General features: G+C 41.8%; 1 protein-coding gene across 1 annotated transcript in view; it reads left to right on the forward strand.

Annotated features, from left to right (window-relative positions):
* CACNA1E (calcium voltage-gated channel subunit alpha1 E) overlaps positions 1 to 27325 on the forward strand; it is a 132039-nt gene that overhangs the window by 33726 nt on the left and 70988 nt on the right. Inside the window, exons 3-6 of the mRNA XM_075615479.1 lie at positions 9232 to 9430; positions 10455 to 10607; positions 13217 to 13401; positions 26516 to 26619. Of these exons, the coding sequence (XP_075471594.1) occupies positions 9232 to 9430; positions 10455 to 10607; positions 13217 to 13401; positions 26516 to 26619 (641 nt within the window). The remainder of the gene's footprint in view (positions 1 to 9231; positions 9431 to 10454; positions 10608 to 13216; positions 13402 to 26515; positions 26620 to 27325) is intronic.

Here is a 27325-nt window from a genome sequence, read left to right on the forward strand (position 1 = left end):
AAGGGTGTGCCTCAGATGGTTACGCATGGTAGCGAACATGATGCTTCTAGTCATGCGAGGCAGGGTTTGTTTACATACACGGTCTCACATACTGTAGACCAGTGGTGCTCAACTCCGAGTCCTCAAGACCCCTCAACAGGTCAGGTTTTCAGGATATCCCTGCTTCAGCACGGATGGCTCAGCCAGCTGTACTGAAGCTGGAATATCCATAAAACCTGACCTGTTGGGGGACCTTGAGGACTGGATTTCAGCACCATTGCTGTAGACAATCAGCTGTCCTTACACATTCTGTGCTGAAACCATGGGAACTGGAACAGAAGGGATAAGCTCTCTGCTCATCACCGCTTCGTGTTCTGCACACCAACACAATACCTTCCATGCTATACAATATTCAAGGGGTAACTAACTAACTACCAACAGTTTAGCTAAATAATGTGCAGCATTAGAGATGTGTGAAACTGTCCAAAATGTATTCGTGAAATTTGAAGCCGGTTTTCTCTCAAATTTGATTCAGACCTTTGGCCAAGACTCAAAGGTCTAGCATTGTTGCCAAATGAGTAAGCTTTCTGTGAAATATCGCCAGACAGCGAGCGAAACATGGTGTGTTTACCCTACTTATAGACTCTACATTACGGGAATCTAGGGATTTCTGAGAATTTAGCAAATAAGCATATTAAATGAAATTGCAATGCACATTGACTTAATGCCTGGCCAATCGCCTGTAAACCCTGACCGATCTGTAGATTTATTGGTGATGAAAAAAGGTCAATTTCACATGGTTCAGGTCCTCATGTGAAAAGTTTGCACATCTCTATGCAGAGTGAAAGGACTGAACTATTTGTGGATAGCATTCAATAAGACAGGAAGTACAGTAGAGGCAACGTTTATTCTAACATTTGCTGTAAACTAGCTGGGTTACATTCTGGGTATGTGCTGGGTATGTGCTGGGTATGTTCTGGGCTAGTTTGAGACACGTTTAAGGCATTTCTGCATTGACTAATGACCCATAGGATTAACACAGCAGGGATCCCTGGCAGTCCAATTCAGTTTGAATGGGACTGCCAGGGACCCCCGCTGTTAATCTGATAGGCCATTAATCAATGCAGAAATGCTGGGGCTAGTTTAAGGAAAGTTTAAGGCATGTATTCAGAATCTACCTGGTTGTTTCCTGGGTCTTTTGGGGAATTGCCACTGGTTTTTGTTAGAATAAGAGTTGCCTCTACTGTACATATTCTATGTGTTGCAAACATAGCCCAGTATTGTAATCTCATAGTACACAGCAGCTGTTACAGTATGTCTTACAGATGTGTAAAGTACAGTAGCACATTTCATAACTACTGGTACTGTTTTTATTTTCACACCTAGAGTTCCACAACTTTTTTTATTTACAAAAAGACAATATCACACGTTAATTTTTTTTTAAAAGCAAACAGGATCTATTTTAAGAAAACAAAACTCTCTGTCTCTTCCTTTTTCACAACCTATATTTTGCTCAAAAAATACAATCTCTAAAATACAATCCAAACTGCTTTGCTGCAGAGTTTGATAAATGCAGATCTTTTTTAAAATCAGGCGCCCGACCACTTCTTTTTAAATCACTTCCACCACTGGTAATTATTTTATCATTTTAGTTTATAATCAGCTTTATATATGTTTTTCTATTAACTTAGCTATTGATAAAATGTAGACCTATTCTTTGCAATGCCAGTTTACCTGTGAATTTTGATTTTGAAACCATTTTTTTTTCAAATCCACACTGCTTGTGAGTTATAATTTGTTGCGGTTTAAGTACCACTTTGGTATTTCCTTGTCTTTTAGAGTTCTAAAATTTGTCATGGGTTCAGACACGAAAAAGATAAGAAAATGTAGGTATATTAAGGTTCATTAGAGGTTGATAAGAACTGCCAATACTGGGTTACACAATAGTTAATCAAGCAAAGTATCCTGTCTCCCACAGTGGAAGCTACTGGATCAGTTCAGCCTAGAGCACCACTCACTCCCTGTATATAGACATGTCCATACAGCTAGTTTGCATTTACCCATGAATACTCTAGATCTAGTGCTCTTTTTAAACTGGTCAGTGCTTGTCCCCTGGTCCATGTAATATGCGAGTTGGTGAATACCAGTTCCTTATGGATTCTCTCGACACCATTTAAAATTATGTACAATTCTATTATCTTTCCCCTTAGACGCCTTTTTTTTCTCCGCTAAAAAACCTGGGGCTATACAGTATTTAGTAAGCAGTGCTGTTCTTCAAGACACCAACCAGTGCCGAAAGCCTCCTTGCCATCCATTGACTTCCGGTCATAGAAGGAACAGACCTGCTTATTAAATATTGACCCTCATCATGTTAGTCTTTCATTATAAGGTGAATGCTCCATACATTTTGTATAATTCTTGTTGCCTTCTTTGCATTTTCTCCAGCTTATTCCTAATGAGATGACCAGTTGGGTAGACAATTGTTTTAGACATTTGCTATGTTATTGTCGGAAGCTTTTTAGATTATTCTTAAAATGTTACTTGTCTTCCTGGCTACTGCTGTGCAATGAGCTGATGTTTCCATTGAGTTACCTACTGTACAATGTTTCCAAAATCTCTTTCCTGAGTTGTCGTAGAAAGTTGAGACAGGAGCAGTAAAGGGGGGAGCATGGGGGGGAGACCTCTTTGAGGAGCCACCTTTGGGGAAACTTGTGTGGTTTCATATCAAAGAAAGTCCTGACATGAAGTGATTGCTTCCAGCTGCTCACAGACTCAACCACCAAAAATGCAGAGGGGTACGAGAAGGTGACAAGTTCCAGGTTTTTCAAGCTATGTCTGTACTTTCTTGATGAAATTAACGCTGTCCAAACTGGTTAAATGGGAAGGAGCAGTACGAGATACAATGGGTGACAAGAGATAACCATTGCAGTGCCTCTTGGAATCAATGAGCATCATTGTAATCTATAATTAGGTAGCTAAAAATAAATTTGAAGAAAGTATTTCTGAAACTATAAAAACTTAAAACAGGGAGTCCAGGATACATACCAGTAAAGGTAGTGCCTGTACTTTCTGGTATTTAAATCCTCGTGGTCACGCAGGACACTACAAAGCCACAATAGATGATTTAACCCCTTTGGCTGAAGAGTCAGCAATACATAATGATGCTATACCATTAGACCTCCCACAGCCCAGTCATGTGAATAGGTCATTAGGTGTGTTATAGCATAGCACTGTTTAGTAAATATGGCCCAGAATGCATTGTTGACTCGTTTCTGTCTAGTACTACCACACTAATCATGATATACAAGTACTGGAAGGGATGATAATTAAACTCAAGGTGCTTTACATCTCTTTCGCTCACTTAATTTCTCTCTCTAAATCTCTTCTCTCTCTCTCTCTCTCTCTCTCTCTCTCTCTCTCTCTCTCTCTCTCTCTCTCTCTCTCTCTTGCTCTCTTTTCAGGACAATTAGCAAAGTGTTTGGTCCTTGGTTTGGATGAATAATTCATTAATATTCTGTGTTAATGATTTATGTGCCATATGTCACTAGTACAGGATGTGTATGTGTAATATTCAGTCACCTCATTGAAAGAGTGCAAGGGGATAATGGCAAGAAGAAAGGGGTTGCTGGTAAGGGGGTAGGGACGTACAGTATGAATGAATCCCTTCTCTGTAAGAGTGCTGCTACAATGATACAGTATGTTATGCTTGGCCACATTAACTTCAATGGAAATGGGTAGGGACGGGAGGAGTCACCAGTACTAGACACAGAATGATTCAACAAAGCACTCTGGGCCATATTTACTAAGTGGCACTATGCAATAAGACACCTGACTACCTACAGTATTCATTTAAAAAGACTGAAATTGCTATATCAGGACAAATAACGCGATGTTACCTAAAACAGGAACAGAGGTTATGTTCCCTGACTTTAAAGCTAATTATTTGCAACAATAACAGTCAAAATTGAGCACATTATTAGCTTTGGATAAGTGTCACGTTATCAATGTGTTAACGTGATGTCAACTTGCATTACCTTACATAACGTGTCATTGTGTATGTTTTGGCGTTAAACTTAAAGCACTGAAACAGGTCTTTTGCTGGAGTGGAGACAGGACAGGGAAATAACACCAGAAATAGCGCCAGGTTCATTAAATCATAGCTAACTCTTGAGTTACACCCATCCAGACACTGCAAAAGCCCTACTGCAGGCGTTTTGGCGTTAAACTTAAAGCACTGAAACAGGTCTTTTGCTGGAGTGGAGACAGGACAGGGAAATTACACCAGAAATAGCGCCATGTTCGTTAAATCATAGCTAACTCTTGAGTTACACCCATCCAGACACTGCAAAAGCCCTACTGCAGGGTTTGGATGGGAGTAACGCCAGGTTTAGCTCTGACTTAATGAATGTAATGTTATTTCCCCCCCTTAATAGAGTTTGCTAAATTGGGGGTGATAATGCATCACCTTATTTGCTATTTATTTGCACCTCATTATTACTAACATCTGTTTGTTAAGCCATGTTTTTATGTCAAGAGCATAGCATTAACGATACACTATTGTCCTTAGTGAATACTGCTGTGCTATTAACCTGATATTAACTCACACGGAGGTTATCATCACGTTGACTGGCCTAACAGAGTTTAGTGAATCAGGGCCATAGCAAACCACTAGCACAGTTTTTTGAATAAGGACCAACATGTTAAACTTTATGTGTAACTGTTCATCAATTAGCTGTACAGTGCAGTATGTGATAGATATTAGACTTCGTAGGTCCCACATGGTCACGTGCAACATTAATCTATGATAATCATCCAGTAGAGGTTATTACTCCACTGCAAAACGCTTTAGAAAACCCACGGAGAAAAAGACCACAAGCTTGAGTGTTCGGCAGCTCTAGGAAAAGTATGCAATCTCTCCATTAAAGGGGTGCAATGCTGTCCATCCAGGATTGTTATCAACATGTCACTTTCAGGGCACTATATACTAAAACATTGTTATTATAACTTTCACAAAAAGCAGTGATATGGGCCCTACAAGAGCCCCATGACGTAGCTACTATGTCATGAGGTCTGGCACTCCAGGGGCCCTATGACTTGGTGTCAAAGTCATTGGTTTTCAGCTATTCTTCTAGGTGAGATCGAGTCCTGCACTCACCTTGAGCACGGAACGCGATCTGGCTGAAAAAAAGGAACGGAAGAGATGGGATCCCAGTGATGCCGCAATCACGTGATGTTCAGAGGGGCTGTGGCGCTCTGATGTTCGTTGTCAGAGGAGCTTCCAACACATCTATAGAGTGTCGGTGGACCCTTCATGTGTTATAAGATTGTCATTGCTCCTAGTGTACAAGTGATAACATTTCCGAGAACAAACCCCAGAGCCGTTTGTCTTGGGCAATCGTTTTCAGTTGTGTGTAGGAAAAAATCCAGCTCCTTATCTGAGGCCCAGTCTCCCACCCTGGGTGTCAAGATGTAGCGAACTGCACTAAATAACAAGGCAGTGCCTTTAGTTGCTTCTAATCTAATGGGATGTCACTTCTCATTCACTCCAACAGGGTAAGGAGAGGGGGTTTGGGGGGGAGTTCGTTTATTCATTGCTCAGAGAAAAAGTGACTGCCCAAAAGACTATGCAGCCCTGGGGACTTTTTCCTTCATTAAATCCCTGTTTTGCATTTTGTCCAATTAGTGCTGAATGGTCTTGTAATCCATGCAGGGGTTAATTCCATAACACGCTCGGAAAAAAAGAGCCGACAGCATGACCAGGATGTAAGCATTTCATCAACTCTGCTTAAGGGGTCAGGAAAATGCATTTTAAACAACCTATCAATGTAATTGGCTTTCTTAGAAATACTTAATCATCCATGGAGTAACATTTTTTTGTACAGTACAGTATTAGATACTTCCGATCCTATGTAATTCTGTTTTGATCGCATATCTCTTGTAATTTCCCTTTATCTAATGATAGTAGCATAATTAGTTTACACAAAACAACAACAAACCAAATTCTATTAAAATGTGCCTGAATATACAAGGATTTATAAGCAGTTTTAACAGAAAGACATTAGGTTAAAAAAAAAAAAAAAATACATTGTAAGCATTTGGTTACTATGGAGTTATTACATTAAAATAAAAAAAGCATTTAAACATGCTTATACTTATGTACTAAGTACTACCGTTTGTTTTGTTGGGGAGGTTTAACGGTGTCAAGCATCTATATTTCATTTATGACACATGCCACTGCCATTAGTTCTCATTGGTCCTTGTATGTTTGCACCTTGAATGTCACAAGGAGGAGAAGAGTGTCAACACTATTCACTTTTGTGTTAACGCTTAGTTAATAAAATCTTTTTAAAAAAATGTGACAATTAATTAAATCATTACCAAACTCACACAGGTGGAGTCTAACAATTATAGGTGCTTTACCATACCAGATATGATCATTTACGTCAATGGGATTACTAAGAGAAATACATCTTCCACTGTTCGTGGATGAGTCCCAAAGCTTGGACATGTGAACAAAGATCTAACTATTTATAGCCCAGTTCAATATTTTCACCACACCGACATTCGATTCACTTGTTTATAGCAAATTCCCTCCATGAACCTGCCACACAGGGTTTCACCATAACAGGGGTCAATGTACTTATTTCTTAATCTATGCTTAAAAAACAAGAAGTTTCACATGGTCATCAGGACCAACAAATCCTCTAAATCGTTTCCCAATGCATTACATCATCCTATGCTAGTGAGCAAAGGAGCGTCACAGAGTAGCCAAGAAATTGGGTGGCCACTTAGTATCTCATCGGAATGTTTTAATGTTGCCTTAAGTCACCTTTTTTGTCTTTTCGTTTAAGTTGATGAGATCGGACAGGGTGTACAAATGTTACACTCGGAGGTGTGAGCTGAAAGCTTTGAGATAGAGCCAAGAAAATAATTAGCACATTCGCAGCCTGGGCACAGCTGTTAAAATACAATAATATAATAAGTCTTCTCTTTGCAAGTACATTTTTATCAGGCACTTGCCAGCACTTCTGGTGCTAAAGCCAGGGGTAAGAGATTGGCATAGTGGCAGAGAAGGAGTTAACTTTAGGGGTTTACATTTTAATTAAGACCAAATGTTAGTATTTTACAATACTTTGCAGTCTTTTTACTAACAAACCAGTTAAAGCTACATTGCCACTTACTTGGCCACATTCAGTTAAGTTGCAGTGTAAGTAACAGCATCTTTGTCTTCAACAACTGCAAATGGCCTCACTCTGGTGCAGTAACTATTGGAGTCTTGTTTATGGTCCATGAGAATTGAGTAGCTGCAGATAACAGCTCGTGTTTGGCCGGGCTTATAGTGACGGCGTCTGCTACGCTGACGTGACACTGCAGTCGCTGAAAAAATCAAATTGAAGTGACTTCCAGCGATCGTGACCAAGCCGTCGCTCCTACTATAAGCGCACGCGACAGATGCAATACATTTGTTTTGACGCGACGTCACGTCGCCGGGACTATAAGCGCGGCCTTAGTTCTGCCTACTTACTACTAGACTACCAATGGAGATATGTTGTGAACCAGATGTTAACATTATAGGGATGGATATTACCCAATGCTGGTATATAGGCACACAGACAGGAGCATCCTTACGGTCTTGGTGCGGAATGTACAGATATGTTGCCCCACATGTGGTGCGAGTTTCTGTCTTTGGACGTGAACCATACTTGTTCACAGCAGCAACCTCAAGCATTTAGATGTTGACAGCTACAGTTTGGGAATTCATGCTCGTCTTTCCTCTGTGTTATAACTGCCTTGACAAGAATTGGTAAAGGTGCATGCTTTGGGAGAAGGTCCAAACTCAAAAGACAAGCAGATTATTATGTCCATCAATTTCCTTGACTGACACATTGGCATGAAAACTAGTACCTATAGTAATCAGTTTATTGGTAATAGCACATTTAGGGGCTTATTCCGTATTCGCCACAATGGCTGATCCAGCCATTTTCTGATGAAATTCCCTATTAACGTCAATGCGGAATTTGGACCAAAAACAGCCCGATCGGGCCATTCGATGGATATAGAATAAGTCCTTTAGCATGCAAGGTCAAAGGGAGAACCACCCTCCTCTAATATGTACAGTATGTGTGGCTCTGGAGTACTGACCATGTCTGGGCCAGTCAGTGGTCAGCACTTAGCAGTAATAGTCCTCTGTATTCATGATACTTAATATATACTTTAGAGGCATAGCCGGGGGAATTAATTCTGTATTATTTTAAAAAAAACAGCAGCTACAAATGAAGCTTACTAATGGGCATTGTCAAGGAAAGAGATGGAGTGGTTGTTGGGGGCTGGGATGGGAAGGGAATGTTAGATTGCTAATAGCAGAGCTTGCTAGATTCACAGCAGGGAGAGCAGTTCTAACCTGTAATTAAAGAAATTGGTTTAACAATGGTCCAATTTTCTTGGTTTGTGGATTGCTGGGTTCACTCCAGCTATTTCTCTTTCCCCTAACCCCAGTATCTGTCATTTCCCAAATTCCTTCTGCCATCATTGTGTGTGGTTTCCCCTCTATTTACCTCTTACTGTATATCTGTTTACATCGCCTTCCTTCCAATTATTTCCAGTGCTTCACTCGCCCAATTTGTTTTGTCCCGTTTATCCATTCTATATTATAGACTTTAGGAGAGATGTATCAAAATAAAGGAAGTGCAAATAGATTTTTTTTTTTTTTGACGCATTTCACATTGTGTTTCTTACATTTGTCATAAATTGTTGGCCATAAAGATTACGGCAATTTTTTTTTAATGCTAATACAAGATAAAAAAAATGGTGCACGGAGACGCAGAGTTTGATACATCGCATTATAATGTGTGCGTCTTGGAATGCTTCCCTAACTCCCCCCCATTGACACCCCCCAAAATCACAAGCTAACGCACATAGCGCAAAACTTTTGAGAAATGGCATTTCTATACGGATGCAAAAGGAAAATGACTCATTCTGCATCAATTTTGTTTTGATACATCTCGCCCTTTACGTTTCTTTTTCCTCTCTCTCCTTTCTCTCATCCCTGTCCTTCTTGGGTCAAGTGCTTGAGTGTGTAGTGTGGATAGAGTGTGATACGTCCCTTCTTTTAATGGTATGCTTTATTCAGTTTCCATAGCAACTGGATACTGTAGAGCCGATTCATGAAGCACCAATGCGGGTTACTGCACCCAATCCAGTGTTAACTCCCATGTAAGTCAATGGGAGTTATCGCTGGATCGGTTGCGCTAACCCATATTGGCCCTTGATGAATCTCATATTACATCTTTCACATCACCTTCTCTGATCTGTATTATATCTTGTGTACTCTTTTGGTTTGATTGCAGTATCCTGGCCACGGCTGGAACTCACTTTAACACCCATGTGGACCTGCGTACTTTACGGGCAGTGCGTGTTCTCAGGCCTCTCAAGCTGGTCTCTGGGATTCCAAGTAAGATTTGTCTCTTTATCTTTACAAAAAAATGACTGCTCTAGTTAAATTGTAAACATTTGCTCTCATGTCTTTCAGTAGTGTACAGGTAGTCCTCGCTATCCAACGTTTCACTTTACAACGAATGGCATATCCAACGCTTTACAATGCAACCCTATGGGCTGTTTTTCGACGCCAGAATGCGTTATCTGACGACTGAATGCGTTATCCAACGCTCACCACCACTGATTAACTGGGGACTCACTTTACAACGGTTTCACTATCCAACGCTACTCCCAGAACGGATTCCGTTGCATAACCGAAGACTGCCTGCATATCAAGCAGAGTGCAGTATCCACATATATTCTCCCAGTTTATATTTCAGTGGGAGTTTTCTGTGCCACGGTGGACACTATCACAGTTAAATAAATAACCCCATTACAGTCCTTTTACCAACAGAATGCTGTCTTGCAGCTTGATATATAGCTACATTTGTCCTTATTTTATATGTTTCCTTCATACTTCTGATCTCTTTGCCTCCTTGATTTCTCTTCCTCATACAGTAGAAGACTCGTTACAAAGCTGAAGTAGTCATTATTGTTCTGAAGTGACCATTCAATCATTTGTTATATTTCCGCCTGGTAACCACTAAAGCCACGTTGTAAATGGCACTGTTTTCTTCTGTCCCATTCCCTGCCCTCACCTCTTGTCCATTCAACACTTTTGGCTTTGTCTCTGGCAAGGACCTTCTTTACTGTTGTCGCTCTCTCATCATCGACTGTATTTTGTATTGTATTGTATTGTATGTCTTTATTTATATAGCACCATTAGTGTACATAGCGCTTCACAGTAGTAATACATGTGGTAATCAAATAAATAACAGATAATATAAATAACAGATCATGGGAATAAGTGCTTTAGACATAAAAGTAACATTTCGGAAGAGGAGTCCCTGCCCCGAGGAGCTTACAGTCTAATTGGTAGGGAGGGAGAACGTACAGAGACAGTAGGAGGGAGTTCTGGTAATTTTGTTCATCTCCTGCAGGTTTACAGATTGTATTGAAGTCCATAATGAAGGCGATGATCCCTCTGCTTCAGATCGGGTTGCTGCTTTTCTTTGCAATCCTCATGTTCGCAATCATCGGCCTTGAGTTTTATAGTGGCAAACTGCACAAGGCCTGTTACAGCAACCACTCAGGTATGATGACTTTAGCAACCATATAAGTATTAAACCCTTTATATACACACACACACACACACACACACACACACACACACACACACACACACACACACACACACACACACACACACACACACACACACACACACAGTAAGATTTACTGTCCCCAGCACCATGGACAAACAAGCAAATGTCCCCAGTGTCTGAATGGGACCCCCTGAGCGTTAATCCTTTGATGCCACGACTACTGTGGCACTGATGGTGATAGGATTTGCTACATCTATATACAGTATATTTAGTATATTATATATATATATATATCCTTTCGCTTCATTGCATAGCCAGTTAACCAACCCCACACTGATGAGACCCATTAAGGTCGAAACAGCTGTCTGTGGGTGGGTTTTCTTGGTATGCACCTTAACCCTGGCTGTGCTCAAAGCTGTGACCGTGCAGCAAGCTTAAGCCTATAGGGAACCATGTATAACATTTTTTTTGAAGCAAAAAGTGGCACTGTGTGCTCATTTGCATGTCATTTCCCAGAATCCCTTGCTGCAGTGGAAGTGCTGTGTGCTGGGTGATAATGGTGAAAGGCGGGGTTGCAGACCTGCCTATATATATATATATATATAAAAACAAAAAGTGAATTATCAGTGCTAAAACAATCACAAATTTAGAAGAGTGAGCAATCATATAAATGAGTGTGTATAATTAAAGTCTCATAAAGTCACAGAGCCAGGGAATGTTATAAAGTATATAGAGCAGATGGAGCTGGAAAAATCTCTGGAGTCATAGCTTCTTCCTATAGGATCAACCAATTCCAATAAGAAATCTATAAAACAAAGAACAGAAGCACATGCTCCACAGCGTAATTCAATTTAATAAAACATGATGTGAGTGCGATTTCATGTAGCTTTCTCCAAAGTGTAGGTAGATATATTGCATTAGAATAGATTACCTGATCTCAGGTAGGGGGTCAGCAGGCTGTGCTTGAACTAGAGTTCCACCCTGCAGTAGTCCCAGTGTGCAGAGTGGAAGTAGAATGTGATGAAGCCTTAACAATGTGATCCTGCATCCGTAAAGCCCTTACTCAAGGCCAGCCCAGATCTAGTTCACAGTGGGGGTATGCCAGACATACCACCGGGACACACTGGTTGTGCTGATAAGTCGACCCACTTTTAAGCGCTCACAGTACTGTCCAGATGCAGGCAAGCGAGCAGTGTTTCTATCTCCATGCGGTTTCTTCAAGATTCATGTCATGGGGGAGGAGCTAAGCGAGATGTGCCAAGCTGACGTAGCTACAATGGTGTCCAATAGGAATGAACCTACGTGACTTCCTCAGGGGTGAAAAAACAAACAAACCATATATATTATGGGAATGGCTGCCAGATGTATGCGCAGGGGACATGGATTTACACTGCTGCGCACACGTACAATCGGGGCCAGCCAATGGGTGAGGAAGTGGCTAACATTGTGACAAAACCCGTAAGGGTCATTGCTATTGCACATGTATGTAGGTACGTCATTTCGTCACATCTCGCTAAGCTCCTACCCCAACACATGGAGCTTGAGGAAACCACATGGAGGGAGAAAAACTGCTCGCTTGCCTGCATCTAGAGACTGCTTTGAACGCTGAATAGCAGGTCAATTTATCTGCATAACAAGTGACCCTGTGGTGCCTCCCACATCCCCCCCAGTGTGTAGTAGATCTGGGCTGACCTTGAGCAAGGCCATTAGGGTTGAAGGATAACATTGGTGAGGCTTCATCACGTACTACTTCCATCTGAACCCTGGGACTCCAGTTCAAGCACAGCCTGCTGACCCCCTACCTGAGATCAGGTAATCTAATACAATATACAGTATATACCTACACTTGTGAGTGTGATTTTGTGCAGCTTTCGCCAGTCATGTTTTATTAACACACACACAACACCGCGATCCGCTACAAAGCGAATCCGCTTATAACGTGAATCCATAACGCGAATCCGCTTATAACGCGGTCTGAGCGTGGCTCCCAAGATTTGAAAACCTCCATTTTGAGGAGAGAGCTGACAGCAAAGAGGAGAGAGATCTAGATGCCCTCATGCTCCAAAATTTGAACGCGATCCCAGTTATAACGCGGTCTCATTCTGTGGCCCCCAAGGACCGCGTTATAATGGGGTTCAGCTGTATCTATATAGCTATATATATATCTCTCAACCCCCTTATAACGCTGTGCTTGGGGTCCAAAGAACCACATCGCGTTATAAACGGATCGCGTTAGAAATAATGTACAATTGTATGCATTGTACAGTAAAGTATTTAAGATACCAATAATCGTGTTGTAAAGTATTCATAAATACGAAAATAGGGAGCCACGCTTGCATCGCATTATAAGCGGATTCGCGTTGTAACGGATCGCGTTATAACGGGGTTGAGCTGTATATATAGCTGTTCCCAGATAATATGCCATCTGTTATCTCAACATGGATATTCATTATAGAATAACATTCAAATCTTTAAACCCCAGTTCTGCAGGGTGATAAGGCAATGGAGGATTTATTACAGAATTTAACTTACTAGGGCCAAAGGGGTATGTGCTGATTTTCCACTTCTGATATATCTGTGTTTTTATGCTATCTCAGTAGGGGACGTGGAGCCAATGGATCCCCCTCACCCATGTGGAGTGCCACGCTGCCCGGTTGGGTACGAGTGCAGGGAATGGATTGGACCCAACGATGGAATCACTCAGTTTGATAACATCCTGTTTGCGGTGTTGACCGTCTTCCAGTGTATAACCATGGAGGGCTGGACCACAGTGCTGTACAATGTAAGTACCATGTTATGAGAGAAAGTGTGATAACACAACAACTGGTGATATCCTTCAAATATTCTACGTTTATAAGGTTTGCCAATTGCGAAGTTAAATCATAATTACCTATACTGCTGTATTACGAAGTTAATCTCATTTTTGACACAATAATAACAGGTTCGAGTGTTTTTCCGCTTGGTTGAAATCTTGGTTGAAATGCTATAGTAATTGAAGAAAAGCGCGACAGCGGTTGATTATATGCATCACTAGGAGTTTGATCAACTGCAATAAAAATGGTTGTTGGGTTATACAAACCGGTGAGAAAGCTACCCACCAAAGTACCATCGCTGGGTACAAATTCTACCAAACTGTTGTTCTAAATGAACACATTACTGTATGTTGCCACAAGATATATAAAGATTTCACTAGGAATCTGGCGGTTCTTTAAACTGTCCTGTTGGCTTGATCTCTGGCTGAATGGATTAATGCAGGTGGTGTGTGATTCAAAAATAAATAGATTATTTTTTTTATGATGCCAGAGAAATAAACCAGGTGATCTTGGTTTAAGATAACTACCGTGGGACATAGACCACATCAATCTGGGTTTTCTTTCCCAGGTTTATTGCTGAACAAGAATGATTGTTTTACTGCATGTACTATATTAATCTAATTTATTGAAGATGCTTTAATAAAGTTTTATTTAACGTCTTGAATCTGATTCAAATGTTGTATATTGGTAGCAACAGTAGAAGGCTCAGATTAAGTCATAAAATCAGCAGCAATCTTGTTCTCTTGGAATATGATCTGTTTAATCTTTCTATGTGCCTCAAGCGTCACAGTAGATTTTGACGCTGTGCATGGTCAGGATTCATGGTGCCTGTATTGTAAACGATGAGCGATGTAAGGAGTGGGACGTGGAAACGGCATGAGCCTATCAGCACCTAAAATGATTGTGCTGCGCCAGCTGTACTTTCCTAAACAGGTGCAGTGTTCATCAGCGGTAACTGTGGCTGCTCCTGCCCTAGGTAGTAATAGTTTTGTGTGTGTCTCAGCATGAAGAGGAATAAGATCATTTATGCAGCACTGCACTTGTCATCATACTGATGTATGCATACATCCTAATGACAAGTGCAGCTCTATATAACTAACACATCATGAAGAACGCTGGGTGAAGCAAAAGCTTGGCGAGGACAGACCAGAGTGTAGTGTATGTGTGATGATAATCATGCCAATGCCTGTGTTGCGCTTTGTGTTTGCTTGCTTGTCTCTGTTCCAGATGAATGTATTTAGTGTTGCTCTCTGCATCTCCTCTCTGAGTGTAAATCCTTTGTTCTGAGAGTCTGCGTGTAGGCAGCTCTCGGTCTTGTTCACATTCTCCTCACGCTGCAGCCGACAACGTGAGAGAAAAATCCTTGACTGTAAAAGATTCCCAAGAGATGTATGTGGAATTCTTAGCTGCACTGGCTCAGTTTATTTACCTGTGAAGAATACTGCCAATCGGAGGAAGGTTTGGAGATTAGTCTTCAGTTCGGTTTGCCAGCTCGTTCAAGTTTTATTTTGCAATGCCTTGCTGGCCCCTCCGGCACTGAAGGGATTAATCCTTGTTGGCTACGCATAGGTGAACCACACACTCCATTCTTCTTTCAGACACAAATGTAGTCAACGTTATTGCCTCCGTTAATGCAGAATATAGCATCTAAAACGCATTTGTCTTCAATGCTGCGCACGTTAAGACGATGATACATTTCACGTTAGGGTGCAATAACATCTGCTACATCTGTAATACAAAAAGACGGAATTGAATCATCATACCCAGTTGCAAATACAGTACAAAAGTGCCTTGATCAAGCTACCAAAAATGTTATGAGATCGAAAGCGAGGATCCAAATTTTCCATTCCAACCATCCAGCACTTAAAGGGTAATCCCAGTTGGATCAGTATTTCCCACCCAACCTAAGATTACATTTGTCCAATTTTACTAACAGAAGAGAGGCATTCGTTCCCGAGTGGCCTTTGACAAGTCCTACTAACCCACTTGGACACTGATCTTTGGATCTTTAGTAGTTAAACGAAATAACAGACAAAGGTTCCTGTCAATATTTACTAAACTGTGCTATTCCATTAGACACCACTTAGGTAACATGGAAAGAAAATGGTGTTTAAATCTCCCATGTTAAGCAGACCAATAGGCAGCTGCGACATCATCCATCGCGGCTTCTTATTGGTCTACGTGACACGGGCATTTAAACAACCGGTAAGTAACCGGCAGCAACTTCACTGTTAAGTATCTCGGTAACCAGGGGGTCCCCGGAGCTGAAATTAGAAGTAAGGGTGCTTTTTTGCATTTTAATATAGGAAGGAAATATGAACTTCAATCCTTCAATTGATACATGGGACCCTTTATCTCCAACAATACAATTTTTTTTAATATGCCTATATAAATGCTTTCTTAATTTCACCCGTGGAGTCCGGCAGGAGGCAATCCTTGTAAATAGCAGTTTTACTCAACAGATATATATGTGTGTGTGTGTGGTGTGTGTATATATAATGTATATATTTCTTCCGCGTCCTACGGCATCACACACACGTGCGGTTAACCGTATAGCTCCTCCCTCTTGGTAGGGCAGAAGGTTGATTTCTGGATGACTTTCTACAGTATATAATGATCCTGTCCCTCCTCCTGGTCAGTGTTTTTCTGTCCTACCTACTGCACCGACACACTTTATTCGAGCAAATACCCAGTATGTACCTGGCAGATACCTGGAATGCGCCGCTCCTCACCTCTGACAAGCCCCGTTGCGTTTGCCTTCCCAGCCTGGGTTCATGCCTGGCTGACGGGCGGCTGATCTGTTAAATGATAATGATTAGGATTTAATAGGCTGCAATGCTTCGCGTGTCTACCAGATGGCATAAATTCATGAATTGTAATGCAGTATATATATATATACTGTGCAGTATTGCAGCCAGCGGGAATAAAATGCTTCAATCCCTGCCTGGAAAATAACCCAATGCACTCGGGCAGAAAACAGTCACAAACCTCAATACACCCGGGTATACCCGAATTCGTGTGACTAGCCGAGCTCGAATAAAGTGTGTCGCCAGTGTAACAGGTGGGATTAAAGGTGCGTGTGTCTTTTTTTGTTGCAGATTTTTTTTGTTTTAGGGAACTTTGACTGGGAAGTCTCTATGGCCATGTTTTGCCTGAAAGCCTGGCTCAAGCAAAGTGCTTGCTAGCCAGGATAGGAGAATTATAGACCAGACTGTCCTCCTTGGCTCACACGTAGGGAGACAGGGTACCAGGAAGAAAACCTCAAACAATCACGTTGAGTGATTGACGTTAATAAGGATGCAGAGGGGTTATTTTTCTGACCTTGGGAGGCCCAATGGTAAACATCCCCTGCATATCCTGTAAAGTTGGTCATCCCCCATGCACATGTGCTGCGGGGGTCTGGTGCCTCTCGGGTCTCTTTCCGAAGCTCAAGTTAACCAGCATACTTGTATTTTTTACTTAAAGGAAAAATCCATGCATTTTTTTTTAGGGTTTTTTTTTTAATAGAGGTTTGAAGCAAGGGGTCTCCGGAGCTGAACCCCATTTATTTCAGCTCCAGGACTCCCTGCTTCCGGAGATACTTACCTCCGGAGGGGGTGCCGGTATCTCTGCAGAGTTCTGCATTTTAAAGCGTCCTCATTACATGGGAAGCTGCACCGGATGATGTCACGGCTTCCTATTGGCCCGCGGGGCACGGGAGCTTTGACAAGCAACCATAGCATGAACCCTGGAGTGGCACCCAATACAGAGGTAAGTATCTCTGGAAGCAGGTGGTCCCTCGAGCTGAAATTAATGGGGTTCAGTTCCGGAGACCCCCTGCTTCAATCCTGTTATAAAGAAAAGAAAACAAAAGCCTACTTGGATTGCCTCTTTAATTTTGGTCCCTGCTGCATGGTTCTCGGGAGAGGGGGGTTGAAGAGAGGTAACTAGAAACGATTGGAACGGTCAAAATGTCTAACTATAATCTTGGACCAGCATTCCGAATATATAATATTTATATCAGACCCAGCTATTAATAAAGTGCCAGGAGAACAGGGGCTGCAAAGTCCTCAAAGATAAACAACAATTTACAATGGTTATCTCCAGCACAAGACTGTTGATAATCTGGAGTAAATAGAATAAAGTGCATAGCACAAAGATCAATATCCAAGAATGTAAACCTTGACATCAATCTATCAAAAAGAGAGGAGAATAAAGGGGGAAGAATCATACTGATTCAATAATACTGACACACACAGTAAGCTATTACCTGAAAAAAAGTTTTAGTGATTAAAATATGACTAAAGGGATGGAGATAAAATATATCTTTCCAATTGAATAATTCAGAAGAGATTATACTATGTAAGTGTAGCCTCCCTAGGAAGTACTATTTAGTGTAAGGGGTTAATGGGTTTAACGGTTTAACTGTTTGGGCTCACATGGTATAGACTATACTATAGAGTGACCTGGCAGAAAAAAGGCCATGCCCATTGTATGCTTGATGTTTCACAATCGCGGGTATATATAGCCAGTCTCAAGGTTCTAGAACTAGGTTCCAGGTTAGGGTTACCAGAGTTACGTTTTTAGAATATGGGACGCCAAAATCCAGTATGAAAGTGTGACATCATAATGAGAGATGAATTATTTGCAAATGCTTTGAGCTAAATGGTATCTCCCCCTCGACCGCTATTTTCTTTGCTTTTTAGCATCTCTGCGCTTGGCAGGACGGGGAAAGAAGCGCACTGAACTAACAAGTAGCGGTGAAGAGAAAAAGTAACACTTATGTCATGTCCTGGTATTATGAGATGACCAGGCAGTGTCCTAACTTTATTATTTTAATAAATTAGTAAGGTAACATCTATCGGAAAAGGTAGAAATCTATTACGTTTTTATCACTCATTTCATTACAGTCATTTTAAGTTCAGTTATTTCATGTCAAGGCATTAAAATACAGGACAATGATGCCTCCCAACAGACCTTTCCGGGACAACGGGACAAATCAATGAAATAAGGAACAATTCCGTATATACTGGACGTCCGGCAACCCTAGCTCCAGGGAGTGACAGTTGGAGGAGCCTCACTGTTAATAATGTAAATATGTTACCGTATAGATGTGTACTAGAATTGATCTGTCCCCGTTTATTGTTTAATAGTTTGGGAAAGTGCCCTACTCAAATAGCATCCCTAGCAATGGCCATGATGTACCCATTTGTTCAGATACGAGGACGCCTATACCCAAAAGGTGTTTGCCAAATAGGAACTTTAGGGTATAGTCGAATCGGCCCAATCAGGAGGCCCAAACTCGGACCCAGTCTGCCCAGACATAGCAGTCAGTGTACAGTACCAGGGTATTGATAACGGGAGATAGAATGTCGGCCAATGCCTCCAATGCCTCCAAGGGCTCACTAGCAATGGGACATGTTAGATGCTACACAGAAGAGGGTCAATTCATCTAATCCAAAGAGAAAGAAGCCATACAAGTACCTCCTTAGAGTATTAAGATGGGGGTACCTAGAGAAGAAGAGTCAAGTGTGACAAAGTGTGAAGAGAAATATTGCCGGCTGTTAATAAAGCTCCTGTTTGTACTATAAAAGTTCCTGGTGCCCTTCATTCTTCCTTCAACAAATCTAACCCAACCATTTGAATTAACAACAAGGGAAGCGAGTTCAGAGAGTGTTAGCCATACCACTCATTACATTTCTACCAAAGTGGCATTGTGGTCGTGGTACTTTTGTGAAGACCCAAACAAGCCCGCACATGTACAGCATTGCCAGCCACAGACCTGACATGTATGTGGGTACAGTGCTTGGCTTGTTCTGTATGCATGTCCTAACTGTTTCATCTCTGACACAAAATGTGGGGCAGACGAAAGACATCCTCCCTTGTTTTTTTTTTTCCTCTATGAAAACCTTATACGTATTTGTAACTTTTGTGATTTGTACCTGCATAATAGGGTTTAGTAACTACTGCCACGGCAGCAGGAGAGAGCCTGAGAATGAGACTTCCACAAGCTACGCTGCTGCTGGGGCCTAAGCTGCCATCGTGCCCATAGCATGTCACTACCACCACCAGCACCCACACCACCGCCATAATCGTCAATGCCAGTTGCTAACTTTGCCAGTGGCATAATTTCATTAGTTATTTTTTTTACTATTTTCACATTTTGGTGGGTCCCAAACAAACCCGCACTTCTACATCATTGCCAGCCACCGACGTAACACCCATGTGGATACAGAGCTTGGCTTGTTTTGTATATATGTCCTAACTGTTTTATCTGTGACAGAAGGGTGGGAGGGAGGGCCCTGTGACAATATTATATACTGTACATAGAGTATTGTAACTGCTGCCACAATTTTCTGCTGCATGAAAGAGCGAGTGCTCAAGGCCAAAACGATAATAGTATCCTTTATGCACTCTGTCACCAACATGTTCTGTTACATTGGAATGGTCTTTCTAAATAATCTTGTCCGTCTTTGTTTTACCTCATTCTGTTCTTTTCCGGACATGGAAAAATACATAAACCCCATTTTTTATTATTGTTAATAATAGTTTTGCTAAATAGTTTGCCAAAGGCCTAATTACTTACATACAGATGACATGATGTTATGACTTTTAGCAATTTCTCCATAATCCAAAACCTATTGATGAGTTTTGGCAAAACCAAAACACGGAAATATTTTTAGAACCAAAACCAAAACACGGGGTTAAGTGCACGTCTCTAATTTTTTACATGAGGAAAAATGGACGAAATAGTTATACCTCAGTGGTTTCAAGTCGAATATGTTAAGAGGAAAAAAACTGTACCTGTGTTTTGCCTCCATAAAGGATCTATATGACAAAATATTTATTGTTGCTTCTTTTATTTTATTATTTATTTTGGGTCTTTATTATCACACTCTTCAAGCACTAGCCATGGGTATCACATGTGAATGTTTCAGGAATTGAAGGGGCTCAAACTGAACCAGAGGACCCAAGCCAGGGGGAACTTGGGCCAAATTTCCTCTTGACAGGTCAAACTTTTAGTTTGCTACATGTCAAATTATTTTTCGGCAGCAAGGATAGTGGTCGGGTAAAAGCCCCAATGTAAATGAAGCATTAGAAATAGTTAAAGATGTGCAGGCTTTATGCAACATGATATAAGAAAAGGATAATAATAATGGAATGTTGGGTTTCAGTGAATTTGCGTGTGTGTTGATCTTGTGTTGGCTTTGCTGTTCAATTATTTTCTACCATCGAATTTCTAAGAAGTGGCCACACAGGGGAGAGGTGTGATATTAATTTAAGTTTATCCTCAGCCTCTGCCTTTCTCTCCTTCTTCTAGAATTTCTGCCACTGTTTCTTTGTATATCTAGTTCCTCCTTCAGCAATACCTGACATCCTTTACTTACTCTCTATATACTTTACAGGTGCATGGGTGGAGTGTGTTGGCGCCAACCAGATCACCACCACGTACCTCAGTAATGGGGCAGGCTTTCTCTGCTTGTCCTAATTCGTCACACATTATCTCTGAAACCTCCTTAGTCCCTCCTTCTCCCTTTCTTTCCTCCTCCAGTTAATTCATGTAATTGGCCACTGAATGTGTGTTGGCAGAGGCTCCAGAGTGTCAGATATGCTGTGAGCAGCTGCGCTTCCATGCTGCTTGTCATCAGGAGCCTCAATGCTCTGTGTCAGCACTTAAAGAAGGAGAGGAGCAGTGTGAGGACTGTGCCCAGGCAATGAGCTGATCTTCATGCCTGCTGCATTCATATTGTACGGTCACAGCCTATGTATACTCTGTGCCCATGCTTTGTGTTTACACTGCTCATGTTCTTCTTGCATATGCTTCTCACACTAAAATCCGGACATATTGAAAGTTGATCTAGGGCCGGCCAGGAGTTTGGCAGGGATCAGGGCTGGGGGGGAACCTGGGGCCTCTCACCTTCTCTGGCATCTCCCTCCTGCTCCTCATCTCCTCCAGCTACATCGCATTGTCATGACGTTGCGTTGTCATGGCAATGCATTGCCATGTGCCGTCGCAGCATCACGTTGTCATGACAACGCGTCAGCATGGGACGTCACGTTGTCATGGCGACCCGTCATCACAAGGAGAGGATGCCAGAGATGAGGAGCAGGAGGAGATGCCGGAGCATATAGAGGCCCTGCGCTCTCCCCCGGCAATCAGTTGAAACGTTGTGGGGAAGAGTGCGGGACCTCTGTAAGCTCGGTGCAGTGGCACCGATGGCACCGTCATCAAGACAGCCCTGGTGTTACCACCAGGGATTTTTTTTATGTCTGCTCAGTTCTCAGCATATATCTTATCAGTAAGATTTCAGATTTTTAGGTGCATCCATTGAATTTTGATGAGGTGCCAATGCATGTGAAATTAACCCAGTCTTATAGGAAGGCGCTCCCATTGAAATGTTTAAGGTAAACTTTTCCATGTTAATGGTGACACAGACATTTAAGAGGATTCTTCCGTTTCTGAGCCAGAATGATGGGTGTAAGAAGCTGACCATGACAAGAAGATGCTTACATTAAAATCACTGGAACAACTGGTGTGTGTAAAACTGTCATTGTGATGAAAATGAGAGTGACACATCCTAAACTGGGTATACGCAATGCTTTAAGTGTGATGGTAGTAGGGTGTACGGCGTTCCACATCTTTGTTATATTTAAACATAGGGTTATATTTAAACATACCAAAATGATTGTTTTATTGACACACACTTGTAGTTCCAGTCTCCTCTTAAAATAAAAAAAATATTTTAGAAAGATTCCCTTTCTGTTTTATAGAAATAGATATTTTGGAATGTTTTCTAAAATAGTCCGAAAGAGCTATGCCACCAGATTTAATGCATTTAGATTTGCTTTCAATCAATCTCAGTGACACTATTTTAACATTAATTCTGCCCCTGGATAGGAGGCAGGCTGTGTTTGTCCCTGTGACAGGGTAATTTCCCTGTCTAATAGCTATGCAGGGAAAACTTATGTATAGCTACTGAGTCCAGCAGTGAGCTGGTTAATCTCAGCCTGAGAACAGTGGCTCGTTAGACTAAATCCATGCTGGCGCAGAGCGCGCGGAGGCATCCGCGTGAGGCGCGATCAGATTGGGCGCTATTAAGGCATAGACCGCGCGGGCGGCAGGAGGGTGCGCGTGTTGTGTGAGAAATCAGTTGAAACTGATTTCTCGGCGCGACGGGCAGGTTACATGAGCAGTTTGCCCAATGAGGGCGAACCAGCTCCGTGACGCCCCTAGACACGCCCCCCACGGCGCGTCTAGCATGGACAAAAAAAAGCACCCGCTTCACGTGGGGGACGTCACACAGGCGCACGCCTCCACGCGAGCGAAGGCTGTATGGATCTGCCCTTAGAGGGATTTAAAAGCCTGGATCTTCCTGCATTCTGGGTCTCTCGCTGGTCTGTGTTCAGACCACACGTCCGTATCCTAGGGACACCAGGGAGTACAGGCCTATATGGACTCCAATACGCTGGGGAACTGAACCGTGGCCTAAGAAGCCCTTACCTTTATTTTGCTACCCTGTTTTTGCTGCATCGGGGCTGAGAAAAAGCCTGTTTTTCTTTATGGCTGTTTGACGAAATAAAAGCCTACATTTATTTTCCCCCAAACGGTCTCCGGTTTTCACCTCTGCACACATCTCCTAAGTATCACCACTCAGTGGGAGAATCGCACATACTCTGATCTGCTTTCAGGTGAGACAAAAAAGAAGCAATTGCGGAGGCCTTCATAAATAAATATAGCGGCTTTTGGTGGCTCAACTCACTGTGTATACAATTAAGCTGTTCAATACTGAACAAGGGATCAATACATTGCAGAGGCAGTCATAGCACTAGAATGGTTATAGATGGCTTGGGCTGGGCTGCAATTCCAAAGTGTGGGGAAACAGTTTCAGGCGCGGAGAATTCTGCGTGTGCAGCCAAGACAGAGACACAAAGTAGAACTCTACTCACAAGTTCATAATGAAGTTCTTCATTTAAAACAACAACCAAGAACAGTGGAAAGACAGCGTTTCAGGTCCCATATGGACCTTTGGGCTGACGTGGGCATTCATGTACCTCAATACTGTTAACAAGGGGATTTCGAAGGAATGAATGAGAGCTCTTGCAATTGCATGTGATGAAGGAGTATCAGTACCTGCCATTGTAAAAGACGTCCTGCATAATTCTGCATATAACAGTGCTAGGAAATTCCAGTGTAACTCTATTGGAATATGAAACTGAACTGAGGAAAATTAAACTGAACATGATATATAGGTTTTGTAAAAAGCATTCTGTGTAATAAATAATACTTATTTAATATTTTTTTATTAATATTATATTATAAGGATCGTGAGAATTTATTTAATTAAAAAAAAATTCAAGTGTTATTTTTCTCTTCAACTTTTACAGGTAAATTTTGAAACAATATGTGCAATAATCTAATTCCACATATACAATATTATAATCTCTCCTCTGTTGTGATTACAGGGTAATCGTGTAATACTTTAGCTTGCTCTCATTTTACTGTAGCCCTAATAAACCTTGTCTGCCTTAATGTTTTACCAGTTGAAAGTGTAGAAGCTAAAAAAGGACCTCCAGAGCTGGAACGAATACCAGATATCTTGGTTAGGAAGAATAGCCACGATCAAAATGAATATCCTACCAAGGCTCCTGTATTATTTCCAGACTCTTCCTATAGATATTCCAATGCCGGAGCTTAAAAACATACAAAACAGAATTTTCCAATTTATCTGGCAAAATAAAAGACCCAGGGTAGCTAGATCTATTATGCTAGCCCCAAAAGATTGCGGAGGCTTGGCAGTCCCGGATATCATTAAATACTATTTGGCGGCCCAACTCAAACAAGCAATAATTTGGAACAATGATCCAGCCACCAGTTGCTGGGTGGGACTTGAGTCTACCTATACAAGACCTCTCTCTCTCCCGGCTGCTATGTGGACCGAGAGGGGAGGAGAGACCTTCTTGGAAACATTAAAACTGGGAGCAATGAAATGTACATGGCGGATATGGTCTAGAAATAAAAATAAATATGGTCTGACAGCCAGTCCAACACTACTAACCCCTATATTCTATAACCCTGAATTCTCCCCAGGCTGGCTCCCACAGAGACTCAATAAATTTAAGACGTTAAAGCTGATGGTAGCTGACGACTTTGTAGATAACGGTATAATTCTACCACTCCAGGCGCTGGAGAAGAAACACAAAATCATAAATATACCAGTGTTTGGTTACCTCCAAATTAAGCATTACCTGCAATCAGTCTCCAAAGATTCGGCATTCAAAGATTTAACAAATTTTGAAAGACTGTGTAGGAAAGGATATTACTGTAAAGGGCTGATTTCGGAGATATATCTGGGTCTGGCGCGATCAGCGGGTTGTTCCCAACATAGCTATATGATCAAATGGGCAGAAGATTTGAATACAGAGATCGATAGAGAAGACTGGGAGGACATTTGGGAGGTAGCTGCAAAAACGTCAATCTGTACCACTATCAAAGAGAATATTTATAAAATTCTATTTCATTGGTACCTAACCCTGAGCAGGCTGGCTAAGATCTTCCCCGGGTTCCCGGATTTGTGCTGGAGGGGATGCGGGCAAAAAGGAGATATGGTTCATATTTGGTGGAGTTGCCCAAAAATTCAGGTATTCTGGGTCATGATACAAAGATTGATCAGAGAGTACTTGGGGGTGGAGGTTGAGGTGGAACCGCTGACCATGGTGCTGGCCAAACCAATAGATGAATTAGGAACGGCAGAAAGTAAGATGATCACTCATGTAATGACAGCTGCCCGCTGTGTTATTGCGGCTGCCTGGAAAAAGGTAAATGCACCTTCTAGGCAGACTGTCTTACGGAGACTAAGGGAAATAAAGATGATGGAGCTCCTCACAGCACAGTTGAACCAGAAAACTGACAAATTTCACAAAATTTGGGAAATATGGCCAGGAAACTAGGGACCCCATATAAATAAATATAGAAATACCAGACAAATGGGCTCGTCCTACCCCCCCCCCCCTTCTCCCCTCCCACCCTTCTTTTTCTTCTTTTCTACATTCTTCTCTTTCCTTTGTTAAGCTCATGAGAGACGCGTGTTATATCAATTATTTTATTTCAGATGACGAACTGTTAATGCTCTTTGTTGTATGGACAAGTGACACTGTTAAAACATCATATGTATTCCAAGACTATATATTTGTTATGTCTCTCTAAAACAATAAAAATAAATTGAAACAAAAAAAAAAGAAAGTGTAGTAACTTTATGGGTATACTGTTATATACTATACAGAAATAATAGGTTTAATTCCTGATAATAACGCAAGAAAATTGAACATTGCTTTTAAAATTTAAGGAACAAATAGGGAAAAAATAGGAGGTTAACTGAAAAGGTTACAGGGGTTTAAAAATACTGCAAACCAGTACAGACTGCAAGAGTCCTGCACCAGGAGACCCCTTGTTATGGAGAAATGTCACTATTTAAGAAGAGGGCAGCTTCCTGCCATGGAGGGAACCAGTATTTAACAGTGAAAACAGCTGTATGTCATGGTTACTGCAGCGCTTATTAGGAGCTTCATGTCACAAAAATACAGGGACTTCAGATATAAATAGCTCATGAACGATAGGTCACCTAGTGGTAAGACAACAGCCAACCTGCACTAGATTACTCATTGATTTGGATGATTGTAAAGAGGACTAGGAGCTACATATACTATCTACCAAGTAGGAATGACTTAAAGAGACAATGGGCCTCATGTATTAAGCGTTGCTCATGTATGTAGCACCCTTGGGCCAAATCAAGTCTATTGTTTACTAAATATGAATTAGTGTCTTCATATTATATCTGCTACATAATGTATTTATTGGAGTAGGTAGCAGTTTAAGATCCAGGGTCATGAGTCGTTAATCTTGAGCTTTGGAAGTGTGAAATGTTCTAAGGGATATTTCCAAATGATGCACCGTTATATATCAAATTCCATGGTGGCCACACAGGGAAGTGGAGTGAATAGAGTTTGAAAATGTGCTATATCAGTCATTTTTTGTGATAATAAACTAATTTTTTGCACACAGGTACATCCCACATCTTCACTTACACTCTCCCTGTTCCTTTTCAGACCAATGATGCCTTAGGAGCCACCTGGAACTGGCTGTACTTCATCCCGCTCATCATCATCGGATCCTTCTTTGTCCTTAACCTTGTCCTGGGAGTGCTGTCTGGGTAAGGGCATAGCCACTGCACACGTTTCACTCTATGCCAGGCCTGCACAACATACGGCCCGCGGGCCGCATGTGGCCTGCCGGGACTCCCTGTGTGGCACGTGACGGCCCCCTCCACCTTCCCTTCACTTCCCTTTCTTGGTAGGGAAGGAGCACGCTCCAACAGTAGGAGTGCGCTCCAACAGTGTGACGCGCTCCCTCCCCCCGAGCCCGCACCAGCAGTTGATGCACTGACGCGCTCGCCCCCGAGCTCGCTCCAGCAGGATGAAGCGCTTACACCAGGAACACATTTTCTTCCCCAGTCTTGCAGAGTCTGTATTTGACTTCAGCTGGGCGGCCATTTCAAAATCCCATGTTTTTTTCTTTCTCACAAGTGGTGGGGCAGTCCTCCCTGTCTATAACTGTGGCGTTGTGGCTTCCTCCAGTGCAGTGTAGCTTTTCTGCCTGGATGTGTAGCCCTATAATTCTGGTCACTGCTGCACGTGATTCTTTGTTTTGTTTATCAGGCTGTTACAAGAACTGTATGCAGGCAAAAGCACAAAAAAATTCACAGACAGTCTCCCGGGGCCCTTTGAAGATTCAAGGGCCACCTCTCATCCCAACTTCTTGTACCATATGTAAGAGATGTGTGCAGAGGTATATTTAATGGAGACCGATTAGGGTGAAATTAAATCCCGTCTTTATTGCACCTGCTCCTTTAACAAGGC

The sequence above is a fragment of the Ascaphus truei genome, chromosome 10 (genome assembly GCF_040206685.1).
Source record: "Ascaphus truei isolate aAscTru1 chromosome 10, aAscTru1.hap1, whole genome shotgun sequence".
Taxonomy (NCBI): Eukaryota; Metazoa; Chordata; class Amphibia; order Anura; family Ascaphidae; genus Ascaphus; species Ascaphus truei.